At 39.5% G+C, this 16,677-nt stretch overlaps 1 protein-coding gene across 2 annotated transcripts in view; it reads right to left on the bottom strand.

The window, feature by feature from the left end:
* Nucleotides 1-16,677, bottom strand: part of LOC136885543 (uncharacterized) — a 224,412-nt gene that overhangs the window by 186,113 nt on the left and 21,622 nt on the right. For both annotated transcript variants that reach the window (XM_067158164.2, XM_067158162.2), the window contains one exon: nucleotides 2,799-2,913. In XM_067158164.2, coding sequence (XP_067014265.2) covers nucleotides 2,799-2,913 — 115 coding nt within the window. The remainder of the gene's footprint in view (nucleotides 1-2,798; nucleotides 2,914-16,677) is intronic.

Below are 16,677 nucleotides of genomic sequence, written 5' to 3'. Positions count from 1 at the left end.
AAACGACATTTTGTGCGTATTTTCGACAATAATTTTCTTAATAATTAAAAATTTGATGAAATTGCTTTTTAATAATTCCTATAGTTCCTTGTTTCAGCCGGCTAAAATAGAATAAAATGTAATGTTTTCTCTACAAAGTGAGGGGGCAACTGCCCCCCTCGCCCCCCTTAGACGCCGCTACTGGTAACAGTAAATTTTCAAAGAGATCGGTGCATTCTCTGAGTGCTCACATCTGAATCACCTCTGTCCGATGGCTAAAGCGGCACTCAAATGTTCTCTGTCGCTGAGGGGTTAAGTGAGAAATATTAAGGAAATGAGCACTGAAGCTAGGTAAAGCGAGATTTACCTCTTTGCTATGCTCCTATGTCTATGCTAGTGCTGAAAGCGCCTACTCCAACCACATTGTTTAAGAGGCAAAATACACTTGAACACTAGGGATGGGCAGTAAGAGACAGTATTTCAAGATTCCTTGAGCTTTAGTGCAATGATCATCACTTGTAAGAGGTGTTAAGACATCTCTGCATCATGTTCAGCGTTCTGCCCAGAAATTTTCGTCAGCTGGATGGCAGGAGTGAGAAGCCGGGTGGGGAATACTACGTAAAAATTTTAATATGATAAAATTTCAACTTATTCCCCTAAGGGCATTAATAATAATAATAATACTGTAATCATATGGCCTCAGTATTGTGTGCAAGCATTTTAATTTGGCGGCATCTGGCTGCTTGCTCATCAATTTCGACGTTCCATTGTACTCTTAGGCCTACTAGATGACAGAGTAAACCAAATCTCTCTTGGGCGTCTAAGGCTGAGTTTTAATGAATCTTATCGGGTAAACACCAAATGTGTCACCAGAGATCTTTTGCATGCTTACATCATATGACACGGAGTGTTGAATGGACTTTTTTTCCACCCTTCAAACATCCAACTACCTCAGCCGGGTTTGAACCCACTGTCTTTGGATCCGGAGGTCGATACTCTACCAGTGATCCAGAAAGGACATTCAGTAATATCAGACACCAAACATTAACTGAAAAATTGACTTTAGTGTTGTTATCACGGACAAGACATAACGGAGTATTATGAACTCATAGTGTTCTACTTCCCGTCTGAGCTCGATAGCTGCAGTCGCTTAAGTGCGGCCAGTGTCCAGTATTCGGGAGATAGTGGGTTCAAACCCCACTGTCGGCAGCCCTGAAGATGGTTTTCCGTGGTTTCCCATTTTCACACCAGGCAAATGCTGGGCCTATACCTTAATTAAGGCCACGGCCGCTTTCTTCCCACTCCTAGCCCCTCCCATCTGTGTCAGTGCAACGTAAAGCACCTTGCAAAAAAAAAAAAAATTTCTTCCCATTCATAATCATGTAACACCAGGGCTTACCGCTCGGTTGGTGTGGAGTGCATTATGGGTTTGTGACGTCATTGGAATCAAGTGCTCGCATGCGATTCCGCATTACTCCAGACACCGTTCGCGCATGACACTACATGATAGTCAAACTAAACATTTAAACTCCAATGTAACTGATGCAATTGTGCTGACAATAATGAAGATTTATCAATTAAATAAACAGTTTTACAGTATTTACATTTTAATTTGGAGCATCCAGTGACTTAAATATGTATTAATATTATGTAACTAGCATGTATCTAGGTTATATTAGCCGGGCGGCTGGAAAAACGGCACGGCAGTGCGCCCTTTAAAATGGTCCTAGGGAGAACACTGCACGAGTTCTATTCGATGGTGCAGAACCTTAGTTGTGCACTAAATTACTTTTGTATATGGACGAGTCCATGTGCTATAGCGTGAGCGGGTGGAAACGAACATTCACTTTGCTAGTTGCTGTGGAAGTGATCATGTTGGCTGCTAGTAATTGAATACCCTTGTCTGTGCTTCTCTTTCTGCTGTCAGCAGGTGACTACGTTAGTATGACGGGACTTTATTTCCCTCCCATTAGCACAGCAGCATCTATCCCCTCTACCACCTTTGTTCTCCTCCAAGCTTATAGTTTTGTGCAGGTTTGTCATCAGGTAGTAATCGCACTCTAGCAGGCCTACGGTTTGGCGGAGCTGAATGTTGTTTGTGTTGAGTGTGCGAGTAATCAAATCTACTGTTTCTGATATGGTCCGAGAACCCAGCTGAGTGAACTTATAAATAATGATTTCATGCACAATATTCCTTGAGATAAGACAAGGTTGTTTGTAATACTCCTAATAATAGTTGCCCAGTAAACCAATGATTTGTTATTTTTGTCACGACTAGAGTTTGTGACTTGTTTTTGTTTTGAACTATGCGTGGTACTCAGTTTGGCCTTGGTTCTTCATACAAAGCATAAACACATTTCGTGAAGTACGTAACAGTATTAGCTTTGTAGTGGCGAAAAGAGCTGATCTTCATTATTTTCCTTTTACTAAAACATTTATACAAATAGAGGGTATAGAATTTGTTTAGCTGAATTGCTCTATTTTATGGAAAACACCAAAGTACTGGTACCATATATTACAAGGTTTTGTGATCACTAGTCATCAGTTCTAAACATTGTGCACGGTTATCGTTGAATAACAATTCAGAATGCATGCAGCATGTTTTTGGCAACATTTATCGGCATACACATTATGATCACGCTTCCACATGAGGACAATGTTTTGATGCAATAGCCGCCGATGATACATCAACTACTATCACTTTTGCTCGTATGTCGCACAGATCGCAACATGGGAGAATCAGTTACTTCAGTCTGTAGAGCCTTGAGTGAGATCATTGTCCTTGGTCTATAGAATTAAAGAGAAAGGTCATTTCCTACCTGGTACAGTAGCATCCTTGCAGAGTCCAAGGATGTAATTCATCGTTTCTCTGGGGATGTTGCCATCCATTACGACTAGAGGGCTTTGTCGTATTCTGCTTTCAAATTTTTCTACCTGTAAATGGAAACAAATCAATCCATATACATACATACATACATACATACATACATACATACATACATACATACATACATACATACATACATTATCATTATAGACTGTTATGCCTTTCAGCGTTCAGTCTGCAAGCCTCTGAAATTTACTAAACGTCGCCACAATCCTCGATTTGCAACTAGTGTTGTGACCTCATTTAGTTCTATACCTCTTATCTTTAAATCGTTAGAAACCGAGTCTAACCATCATCGTCTTGGTCTACCTCTACTTCTCTTACCCTCCATAGCAGAGTCCATTATTCTCCTAGGTAACCTAACCTCCTCCATTCGCCTCACATGACCCCACCAACGAAGCCGGTTTATGTGTACAGCTTCATCCATCGAGTTCATTCCTAAATTAGCCTTTATCTCCTCATTTCGAGTACCCTCCTGCCATTGTTCCCACCTGTTTGTACCAGCAATCATTCTTGCTACTTTCATGCCTGTTACTTCTAACTTATGAATAAGATATCCTGAGTCCACCCAGCTTTCGCTCCCGTAAAGCAAAGTTGGTCTGAAAACAGACCGATGTAAAGATAGTTTCGTCTGGGAGCTGACTTCCTTCTTACAGAATACTGCTGATCGCAACTGCGAGCTCACTGCATTAGCTTTATGACACCTTGATTCAATCTCACTCACTATATTACCATCCTGGGAGAACATACAACCTAAATACTTGAAATTATCGACCTGTTCTAGCTTTGTATCACCAATCTGACATTCAGTTCTGTTGAATTTCTTACCCACTGACATCAATTTAGTCTTCGAGAGGCTAATTTTCATACCATACTCATTGCACCTATTTTCAAGTTCCAAGATATTATACTGCAGGCTTTCGGCACAATCTGCCATTAAGATCAAATCGTCAGCATAGGCCAGACTGCTTACTACATTTCCACCTAACTGAATCCCTCCCTGCCATTTTATACCTTTCAGCAGATGATCCATGTAAACTACGAACAGCAAAGGTGAAAGATTACAGCCTTGTCTAACTCCTGTAAGTACCCTGAACCAAGAACTCATTCTACCATCAATTCTCACTGAAGCGCAATTGTCAACATAAATGCCTTTGATTGCTTTTAATAATCTACTATTCCATAGTCCCCCAGTATGGTGAATATCTTTTCCCTTGGTACCCTGATTCAGTAAAAAATTCAGGTGATCTGATGTATGGGGACACTTGTTCTAATTGATTCCTGCCATGTCCTTGTGAGCAAGAAGGCTACTCTAGCTGTATAAGGTACAGTTAAAAAAAAAAAAAACCACCACGCAATTGAGGAGTATGTGTTCAAAAGGTGCTATTTCTACTTGAAACTTTTTTTTTTTGTATTTTATCCACATGCACTGCAGTAGTTGAATACTATCGAATGCCATGCACAATCCAGACCAGAAAGATGCTTCATTAATTTATTCTGACACCAATAGATGTTTGCCACAGGACACAGAATAGCTCACAAATTATTTATAAAAAATTGAATTGTCCGCCTCAGTGGTGTAGTGGTTAGTGTGATTAGCTGCCACCCCCTGGAGGCCCAAGTTCGATTCCCGGCTCTGCCACGAAATTTGAAAAGTGGTACGAGGGCTGGAACGGGGTCCACTCAGCCTCGGGAGGTCAAATGAGTAGAGGTGGGTTTGATTCCCACTTCAGCCATCCTGGAAGTGGTTTTCTGTAGTTTCCCACTTCTCCTCCAGGCAAATGCCAGGATGGTACCTAACTTAAGGCCACGGCCGCTTCCTTCCCTCTTCCTTGTCTATCCCTTCCAGTCTTCCCATCCCCCCACAAGGCCTCTTTTCAGCATAGCAGGTGAGGTCGCCTGGGCGAGGTACTGGTCATTCTCCCCCGTTGTATCCCCCGACCCAATGTCCCACGTTCCAGGGACTACCCTTGAGGCGGTAGAGGTGGAATCCCTCGCTGAGTCCGAGGAAAAACCAACCCTATAGGGTAAACAGATTAAGAAAGAAAAAAACTGAATTGTTGGTTTTGAAAAGAAATATAAATGTACTGATGAATATGAACATCATACCCGATCATGGATACATTCAATGTGCCTTTTATTATACATTTCCTTGCATTTTTCCACAACTTTCTTAGGGTGGAAATAGTGCCTTTACCGAGCTCGATAGCTGCAGTTGCTTAAGTGCGGCCAGTATCTAGTATTCGGGAGATAGTAGGTTCGAACCCCACTGTTGGCAGCCCTGAAGATGGTTTTACGTGGTTTCCCATTTTCACGCCAGGCAAATGCTGGGGCTGTACCTTAATTAAGGCCATGGCCGCTTCCTTCCCACTCATAGCCCTTCCCTGTCCCATCGTCGCCATAAGACCTATCTGTGTCTGTGCGACGTAAAGCAACTAGCATAAAAAAAATAGTGCCTTTTGAACAAAAATTCCTCAACTGTTCAATGGATATGCAAGGTAATGTCCATGAATATTAACTTTTCAAAATGACTCTGATACAGTTCTAAATTCTCGAAGGCACAGTCACCAGAAGAAGAATTTTGGACGAATGTTTCCAAAGTGAAATATGACAATATACTGCATTCCTGCTTTGGAACAACATATTGGTGTGAATCTCTATTTCCATACCTGACACTAATGCAGACAAAATGTTACTTCACTTCAACAGATCTGTATTTGGAAAGTTTCTTGAGACAGGCTCTCAGCTTACGCGGTGTGCATTACTACAATTTTGTACAGCAATATTTTTTTTATAAGTGTCTGAATTTTCAGGATGGTGTCTAGAAATAACTCCATCCCCTTCTGTGGATAACATAAAGTCAAATATGGGCAGGAGAGGGTTAAACATTTTAAAACATGTACACTATGATAGCAATTAAAATAAGGTATGTCACAAATTACAAATATCTATGTATTTTTCAGTACAAGGAAAAGAAATAAAACAGAAAGGTAAAGAAATACATAAACTAATGGAAATATCTACACAAGTAATAGCATTCAAGTGCGAACTCATGGGAATTATTTCCAAATCTCTGATAAACAAAGATCGTCAGTTGGGACATATTTACCCACGCGCTGAGTCCACGAGTACACTTGTCAACCCTTATTCTCATTCTCCTGTCCACGCAGTTCAGCACTCATTCCAGTTGAATGGTGAGTACACAAATACTAGGTACATCAAATATAAACTGGAATTTAAAATTAGCAAATGGAAATGGGTGGGGCTTTGATAAGTTGTTGGTGGGGATGTCCGGAGTAGGGGTCTTGATGCATCATACACCAAAGAGCGACCACTCGCTTCAGTACGCTATGAGCGAGCAAGAGGTACACACATCCATTGCGCAGTGCATCATCATCAAGTTTCTGGCGAAAGAAGGCACCAAAGCTTGTGAGTTCCTCATCTCCTCACCCAGAAACAAAAAAATATCTGCCAGGATGTTTGTCAGAGGCAACTGAATTGCTACGAGGGAGGGAGGATAAGATTTTTTGCATCTCATTGTGACTTCTGATGAAACTTGGGTTCATCATTACACCCCGGAGTAAAAACAAGCGGCGGGAATGAGGTGCAGCTGGCCCAGTCAAGGCCAAAACACGCCTTCTGCTGGAAAGGTGCTTGCAACAGTTTTTTGGGACTATACAGGCATTTTGCTTTGAATTTCTTGCATGAATGAAGGACAGTGAATGCAGCTTATTACTGCCGTCTTTTGGTCGAGACAAAAACTACATATCGCAACAAATGTCGCTGGCAACTGATCTGAGATGTTCTTCTTCTGCACGACTGTTGTCAGGACTAATATTTCAGGTTCCCTATGGGAATCAACATCTGTATCATCTGCTGTTGTAACACGGGAAAAACTGGAGGAAATGCATTGGACACCTCTGGAACATCCTCGTTACAGTCCTGACTTGTCACCTTGTGACCACCACTTGTTTGGACCACTGAAAGAAAAACTGAGAGGAAAGCAATTTCATGATGATGCAGCGGTAGAGGAGTACGTGCGCAACTGGCTGTACTCACATTCTTTTTTCTAGGACAGCATAAAAAAATAGCCAATTCAGTGGAAAAAAATGTGTCTCAAATTCGGGAGACTATGTAGAAAATGAAGGGCTTGTTGTGTATTTGTTGGTGGATTCAATAAAATTGTAAAAAGAATAATTCCAGTTTATATTTGATTCACCCAGTAAAATGCCAGCGCAAACCAGGTGACACCTGGCGAGTGATTCACAATTAAGTATTTATTATTTTCCACCTAGTCGATACAATGATTGCTTAAGGCAATTTTAAGGACACTTCCTCTTAAGCATTACTTTGTCAATTTTATATATTTTTCATCTAAACAGTGTTTTGTGGCTGAAGATGTTGATAAAATACGAAACGGGTACCACTTTTAACCATTAAATTGCCTTAAGCAATCATTGTATCGACTAGGTGGAAAATAATAAATACTTAATTGTGAATCTATTGAGGTGCGATACGGACCATGAAACTGATTTTATGTAAACCTGGCAAGTGTACGCACACAGGACGAGTACAGAGACAAGCGGGTGAAGTCTGTGCAGGTCTGGTTTTGAACAAGCTCGGAGAGATAAGTCAGTAGTATACCCAGGATTGGCTGATGGTGGGGGGTGTTTGATCTTACAAAAGGATGGATGATCACAAAGAAGGTGCACGAATAACTTGTCATTATAAGGACACTGATGCAAGTGAGATCTGTTGGTTCTACAGTTATGTCTCTGAATGTTTATTTAGTTTATTGTCACTATCTGTTTATTTTCTTCTTGTAAAACTTCCATGATGGGGGGGGGGGGGATGTTCTAACCCCCCAGTAATCCGTCCCCCTCGCTATGGCCTTGAGTAGAGTATAGATAAGTATAGGTCCACCTGGCGAGCACAAGAGCTGGTTTCTTATCTCTACTGCATGGACCATGTTCAATTGATGTACCGAACATAAATGATTACAATTGTTCCGCGGTGTCTGTGGAACGCAGAGGTGAAAGAAGGTGTGGGCTTGAATGGGTCTATCTATAATATAAAAAATTGAGTTAAAACTTCAGAAGGTTATATTTCTTTTCCGAACAAAATCTTTTTCATAACAATATTACAGGTACAAATAGGAATCGTTAAACAAGATTGGGAAAATCCAAGATTATTGATATTTACAGACTCTGGGCTTCAAGCCCCTAGTTTTACAATTCCGGAGATACCGGATCCAGTTTACACAATTTAAGTTAAAAATCAGCAACCATAAGTCAAGGGCAGAAATCCCCCAAATCATGAGCACTTGCTCACAAAATACAGTATCTAGCCTTCCAGAGGCACTCTTTACAATTACAAAACTTGAAAAAGAGCTAACAGGCTCTCCGTTTCTTTCAGCCTCCTCGAGGCAACATAAAAAATCTTACACTCTCTGGCCTCCCATGGCTAACTTACAATTTGAAACAGGGGTATCTCGTACCCAACCTATAGGGCCTTTGCAGAAAAGAATAGGTTGAGTAAATGGCCCGAAACACAAACTGACTGGAGGCGAACTGCGCTCCAAGATAATGAACACTAAAAAAACCTAAAGGGCTCTAGGCCGATGAAACAGGGGCTATTCCCAAACTACTGAGGTGACTCATATAGAAATTACATTAAAACATTACAGTAGGAAAAACAGTTAGAGAAAAACATAGTCACCCCAAACCAAGATGAAGGGGAGCTCGAGAGGGTACTTCACTCTCTATCCCGGTTTACAGTTAAAGATTTCATGAAGTTTTAAATTAGCTGGAAGAAAATTACATTTTAAAAAGGTTGTTATATACTAAAGAGTCGGACCTTTCCCTCGGGTTAAACTGCGGAGGTAGCAAGAAAGAATTAAGTTATGTGGCCATTACCTTATAGATGTTCTGCTGCCGATGAAAGAGGCCGCTCGCCTCCTGCTTAACACATACACTCAGATAGACGACAATCAATTGGCTAAGAAACGTGAAAAGCCGCAGTTTATAAACCCTCAGGGAAGGTTCGAGATCATTCAAGACTAAACTAGCCACACCCTCTCAATTTTATTGGTAGAGTTCAAAAGTAACACTCAGAATTGAACAAAAAGCCTGTGATAGGTGAAAAATTAAAATTAGTGATTGGCTAGATTAAAAACTGGCGGAAATAAAAAAGGAAATATTGCCAATCCAACAATAAATGAACATCAATCAGTTACAAAAACCTAGAAATACAAACTTCTTTAAATTATAAGTTCTTTCACTTTGCACCAGGGTGCATGATCATAGTCTTTTGGCAGTGTCATCTGTGGAAAAATGTCCAAACTTCTTGATGAATGGCAAACAAAACAAGGAGAAATTCACTCAGGTTAGGAAACTGCACAATAACAAAATTACATAATATTTCGGTGGTGACATCTTCTGATTAAAGTTCTAAGTTCCTGTTGTAGTAGTTTCCACTTTAGTTCGATAGAGGAGTTCATTTAGGTGCTAATTTTGAATGCATGGCGTTAAGGTGTACCTCCCGGTACAACAATAATAGAGCACAATAATATGTACTAAATTTGACATTCAGGAATTACAAACAAAATATGGGCAGATCAAACGAGTTCCATACCGGTACTTTAAATATCTCGGTGATATCCTAGAACCAACAGGGTTGGAAAAGGAAGCATAGAAAGTCTGATAACAATAATTCAAAAGAGCATATTGGAGAACCCGTGACATCTACAACAAGAAATGCATGTCCCTACATACAAAAATCAAACATTATAATATGGTGAAGTGCTGTATGCAAGTGAAATCTTGGTACTTAACAATAAAGGTGATCTGGAAAACAACTTGAAGGAGGAAAAGAAGATCTTGAGGAAAATTCTGGGCCCAGAGAAAAAAAGAAAACGGGTACAGACTCAAATCATGCAAAGTTACAGAAAGACTGTCCAACCTTGCCGCAGACATCAGGAAATGAGGACTGAAATTCTATGGACACGTTCACAGACTATCGTCTTCAAGGCTAACCTACAAGATTTTGACATATATTGAAAAACTGAAGAACGTACCATGGATACAAGATGTTAAAAATGATCTGGAAAAGGCCCAGATAGATACATCAGAAATACTGGACAGAAACATTTACTGTCAGAAGATAAATAGATGGATAGTAAAGCCAGAGAATGAAGTCCCTAAAATTGGGGACTATGTGGTCAGAGGAAAGAAAACAGACACACAGTGAAAGAATGAAAGCAATATGGTCTGTTAGAAAGGCAAATCATAAATGTAATGCGTGATCTAACAACGTCCATACGCAAATAATAATATACAATATACAGGTTTTGTATAGTATCCTGCGGTATATCTGTTCATATTTGCTGCAATGGTTTTCTAGATCTTATATATTGAAGTTGGTGTCACATGTGATCCAAGACATGTTTGATTGATGACAAATCTGGGGATCAGACAGGCCATGGCTGTTTGACAAAGATATGGAATCGTTCCTATGAAACCCTTGCAGTGTGCGGCCAAGCATTATCATGCTGGAGTAGACCACCTGGAAGCCCTGCGGTGAGTGCCGACACACGTAGCTGAAGGATGTCCACAGACCATCACGCCAGCAGTGGTGGGCAGTGTGTCACGCCATAGCAAATGCATGATTGAGGTGCGCACCACGATGTCTCTGGATACAAACACAGCCGTCAACAGAGCACAAAGAGAACCTAGATTAGTCACTAACGACGACCAGGTTGTAGTCTGTAGCAGTCCAGGATTCTCATTTCCAACATCACTGTGAGGGGTGGGCGTCATTGACAGGACACGTAATGAGAGCTGTGAAACCAAATTCGCTTCTGCGAAGCACCTGGAAATGATTTGGGCTGACACAGGAGCCTATAACAATGGTTTTACCCACCTCTGCATGATGGGTGACAAAACAGTTGAAATAATATCTAAACTTATGTCAGAAATGGTCCATCTTTTCAATGCTATATTATGTAATGTTTACATTATATTTTTAACTAGGAATTAGTTTCGGCCTTGACTGGCCATTATCAGCCATATTACAAAACTCTACAAACACATCTAGTAACTAAAACAAATGTACAAACATACACAAATGATGTTAAAAGGTATTAAAAACATCTGGAGATCCTAAAATTAATTATGACCGAGCTCGATAGCTGCAGTCGCTTAAGTGCTGCCAGTATCCAGTATTCGGGAGATAGTAGGTTCGAACCCCACTGTCGACAGCCCTGAAAATGGTTTTCTGTGGTTTCCCATTTTCACACCAGCCAAATGCTGGGACTGTACCTTAATTAAGGCCACGGCCGCTTCCTTCCCTCTCCTAGCCCTTCCCTGTCCCACCGTCGCCATAAGACCTATCTGTGTCGGTGCGACGTAAGGCAAGTAGCAAATAAAAAACAAAACAAAAAAAACTATGTGCACATCACATAAATGGGGTTCCCAGCGACCTGGAAAGCCAGGGGAAGTCAGGGATGGTGGTGGTGATGGTGATTATTGTTTTAAGAGGAAGTACAACTAGGCAACCATCCTCTGTATAACACTAATCAGAGAGAAAAATGGAAGGTGTCAGACACTTCGAAAAATGAAGGTATCGGCCAAAGGAAGACAAGGGCCGTGAAGGGCATGAAAATGAAAGAATCCCCAGGTCTCCATACGTAATACCGCCGGGGTCTGAAAAGAACAAGAGTTGACCAAGGGAGGTCGGATAGGATAGATGAAAGTGAGGAGCCTGGCACAAGTAAGTGGAAGCAATGCCAGGACTCAGCTGAGGGCCCCATGGTCGCTAACCCACGCTCCAAAGTTCAGAGCACCTGAGGCCCCTTATAGTCGCCTCTTACGGCAGGCAGGGGATACCGTGGGTGTTATTCTACCGCCCCCACCCACAGGGGGAATGGGAAGTCAGGGATTGTTAGGGAATTACAAAATTGTCAGGGAAGTCTTTTAAGAATTGGCGTGTCAGGGAAAGTTAGGGAAGTTGACTCAAATTTGTTATGTGTCAGGTAATTCATACTGCTGACAAACTGCAACCTGTGAATCTTTCCTTTAAAGCAAGGAAAAGTGATCAATTGATGAGGTAAGTTGAGGTATATTTAAAAAAATTAAAATTTTACATGTTTCGGGGTATGGTAGCATTAAAACAAGATGAGTTTGTTGAAATACTGAACAGTGTGTGGTGGCGGCTCTGGCACTACCAAGCTGTACAAGTATTTTTTTATCCCAACAAGGTAGCCTATCTTTACATTGCTGAGATAAATGTATTTGTGCTTTGATATAGTTTTTGTGTACAATTAACATGCTTTTCTTTTGTTTCAGATTAGGCCTATGCATTAGATAATATGGCAAGAAAAACAACTTTCAACTATCAGTGGCTGGATTCAACCCTTAATCCAGAGTTTGTAGATTGGCTCACTGATGTAGATACCGGACAATAAATTTGAAGACTACTGTAATGTGTGCAGCAAGAAGTTTAAACTCAGCAATTCATTCACATAGATTGGACCAAAACACACTCAGCTTCAGAATATTAAATCAAGACAGCCATCATTGTCATAATTTTTTGTCAAAATAGCGCTAAATCAACAGAATTAAGAGGTGTAGCAACTAGTTCAACAGAAACAGTAAAGACTGAGGCAGGGATAGAAAGTGGAATGTCGGTACACTGTGCTACTTCTTATTTTGATAAAAATGAAGTAGCCAGAGCAGAAATTTTATGGGCGTTAAAAGTTGTTGCTAGTAAATACAAGAGGAGTTCATGTGCAGATATACGTGATACATTTAAACTTACGTTCCCAGATAGTGCAATTGCATCAAAATTCAGCTTTGGTGAAAGTAAGTGTTCCTATGTGATTAATCATGGTATTGCACCATTTCAGTGAGTTATTAACAAACCATTTGAAAACTTGTAAGGACTACGTAGTTTCTTTTGATGAGTCACTCAGTAAGGTAATAATAATAATAATAATAATAATAATAATAATAATAATAATAATAATAATAATAATAATAATAATAATAATAATAATAATAATAATAATAATAATAATAATAATAATAATCGTATGGCCTCAGCTACCGTGTGCAGACATTTCAAGTTGATGCCATCTGGCTGTCTGCTCATCAATTTCGACGTTCCGTTTTACTCCAGGCCCACTAGATGGCAGACCGAGTAAACCGAAACTCTCTTGGGCGTCTATGGCTGAGATTTAATTAATTTTGTTGGGTTAACACCAAATGTGTCACCAGAGATCTTTTACATGCCGACATCGTACGACATGGAGTGTCGAATGGACTTTTCTCGTCCCTTCAAAAATCCGACTACCTCTGCCGGGTTTGAAGCCGCTATCTTGGGATCCGGAGGCCGACACTCTACCACTGATCCACAGAGGCAACTAATAAGGTAATGCGACAAGGACAAATGGATCTCATTGTCTGACTTTTAATATCAGCACTCATAAAGTGGTTTCTAGGCATTGGAACATTGTTTTTCTGAGTTGTGCTACTGCGCAAGATCTGCTGCAGAAATTTAATCAAGGACTGCAACCTCTTCGAAGAAAAAACTTGTTGCAGGTCTCAGTGGATGGGGTTAACCTGAATCCGCCCAGCGTGCCATATATGGCACGGCAAACTACACAGTCTTCTTGGACTCTTATTATTGAAACCGCGCGCACGGTATCCAATGCTAAAAGTTACAACTTTATTCTCAAAAAATTCAATCTTGGGCGGATCCAGGTTAATGTGAACTTGAGCTTTCTCAGGAAGCTTGAAGTGGAAATGGAGACAGAAAATCCTGATGGGAAAAAGTTATTGAACCTGGGAGAGTGTGGTTTGCATGTCATCAATGGAGCTGTTAAAACAGGTTTAATGACTCTAAATTGGGAGCATAACTTATTCCTGCGTAACATGTATTATTTGTTCAAAGACTGACCAGCTCGCCGGGCCCAGTTCACTGCAGTGACTGGTTGTACAGTACGATGGCTTGAAAATGTTCATTGTTTGGAACAAACCTTAGAAGTATTTCACCGTATCAAGGCATTTGTTGCAAATGCTAAGTTGCCAGAAAGTTAAGTCCTGTAAATATATTTAAGAAAAAATCCAAACTAGCATTTTTCTAAAACAATTTATTTGGAATGTGAGCCTTTTCTCAGGTGATTTCAAAGTAACAAACCGCTTACTCCATTTTTGTACTCTCATCTGAATGAACTGTTAAGAAGTTTGATGAATCGCTTTGTCAAGCGTAGTAAACTGAAAAATGCCATTTATATTAGGAGTGTGATTTTGCTTGATCTACAGGACCCAACAAACTTAATTGAGGCAGGTAAAGTTGTTGTTGAATTTAGTACGAAAAAATTACTTAAAGAACTAAAATTTTCAGAGAGAGAAATTCTTGGTCTTAAACATGAATGTCAGAAAATATTAGTGGCAGTTGTGACAAAACTGTTGGATAAGAGTCCTTTAAAGTATAGATTAGTTAAAGGTCTTTATGACTTTGAACCCACACATAACGTATCAGCAACCAAATCTTGGTCAGACCCGAATGGAATATGTCTTGGAAGTGTTGCATGAAGCTAACAGAATAACTGAAAATGTGGCCGACAGGGCTAAAGCACAATACATTTCTCTATGTTATGAATCAAAGGAAGCTTTGGAAACTAAATTCAAAGAATATATATCAATATATCAATAATAATAATAATAATAATAATAATAATAATAATAATAATAATAATAATAATAATAATAATAATAATAATAATAATAATAATAATAATAATTGTATGGCCTCAGCTAGCATGTGCAGACATTTCAGTTTGATGCTATCTGGCTGTCTGCTCAAGAATTTTGATTTTCCGTTTTATTCTAGGCCTACTAGATGGTAGACCGAGTATACTGAAACTCTCTTGGGCATCTAGGGCTGAGATATAATGAATTTTGTTGGGTAAACACCAAATGTGTCACCAGAGATCTTTTACATGCCAATATCGTACGACATGGAGTGTCGTATGACTTTATTCCGCCCTTCAAACATTTGACTACCTCTGCCGGGTTTGAACCAGCTATCTTGGGATCAGGAGGCCAACTCTCTAACACTGATCTACAGAGGCACCTAATATATCTCAATATCTGATGACAGTATGGGTTTAGACATTTTCTTTACTGACATTTTAGCAGAAAACAAACAGTATAGTGAACTTCGGCAAGTGATAAAGCTTTGTCTTATACTGTCTCATGGAAATGCTGCAGTGGACAATGGCTTTTCCATAAATAAATCAATGTTGGTAGAAAACATGCATGAGGAATCAATTATTGCACAAAGCCAAGTGTATGATTCCATTTTGTACTATGGAGGTGTCAGATGCATACCAATTAATCATAGAATGTTGTTATCGGTGAGATGTGCTCATAAGAAATATCAGGATTACTTGGAGAAGACACACCTGAAGGTCAAAAAAGAGGACAGAAGAAAAGCTGAGAAACGAAGAATAAGTGATGAAATAAGAAAGTTGGAAGACAAAAAAAAGTTAAAAGAATGCAGTAACAAGAATGTGAAGCCAGAATTGAAGATAAAATACGCCAGAAAAAATTGTGTGTAATTTTGATGTTGCGCTGCATTTTTTTACATCATTACCAACATTGTGTGTTCATTAGCAATTTTAATAGTAATACTTTCATTATCCATGTCTAAATAAAATGTATTAACATTTATTATTATCTGGCAGATCATTATTAAATAGTATGTACTGTTCAAAATGTTGTATTTCCTATTTAAAGTAATAAATGTTGTGTACAGATGTGTGTTGGACAGCTAATGGGGCTGGAGAAGGCTGTTGAAAATTGCACAAATGCCAAATTTTTGTCAGGGAAATACAATATTTTGGTCAGAGAAAATGAGAGAAATGTCAGGGAAATTAGTTTGACTTTCTGGCTGGGACCCCTGGTAAAATATAAGATGAAATTAAAATAAGGCTCTTAGTGAGATATAAAATCCTTAAATGTGTTATATCATGTTAAAATCTTTCATTAGTGCTTCTTGTTAAAATGTCTTGAAAAACGCTGAAAAAGTTCCTCTATTGAAAGTTGTCAATGGTTGAGTCAAGGACGGCACACGAAGATATGTTTAAATAACTGGCACATTCTTAGATTACAGCTAGTAGATATTAGCAATTCAATGCTGTGTCCATGAAGTTAACCTTTCGTTGCGGCATGTGGTGCATGGCCTACTCTTGTGTGCCTCATTGCATCTAGGATTTTAGATCTCACTAAGAGCCTTATTTTAATTTCATCTTATATTTTAGGTGTTTATGTAGTTCATTTTAAGATCTCCAGATGTTTAATACCTTTTAACATCATTTTTATATGTTTGTACACTTGTTTTACTTATTAGATATGTTTGTACAGTTTTGTATTATGGCTGATGATGGCCAGTCAAGGCCAAAACTAGTTCCTCAACTAAAAATGTAATGTAAACAAAATGTGATATAGTATTGAAAAGGTGGACCATTATGACATAAGTTAAGTTGTTATTGTGATTAAAATTCAGTATGGATCAAAAACATGGAACTTTATATAACAGTTGGATCTACCACATGCTTCTCGGAAGATTCGACATTCGTCTCTTCTGGTGGTCAGTCGAGGAAGTCTTGAGCCTGGTCCTTATGAGTGCCTGTCCTAACAATCTGGTCAGAATGGCATAGGTGGCTGGTGATTTGCTGATATGACCATCCAGCCTTACGCATTCCAATAATGTGTCCCTTCTCAAACTCTGTTAACTGGGTAAATTCT

This window comes from Anabrus simplex, chromosome 14 (genome assembly GCF_040414725.1).
Source record: "Anabrus simplex isolate iqAnaSimp1 chromosome 14, ASM4041472v1, whole genome shotgun sequence".
Taxonomy (NCBI): domain Eukaryota; kingdom Metazoa; phylum Arthropoda; class Insecta; order Orthoptera; family Tettigoniidae; genus Anabrus; species Anabrus simplex.
The sequence above is the reverse complement of the archived record's forward strand: the minus strand, read 5'-3'. Positions and strand labels throughout refer to the sequence as shown.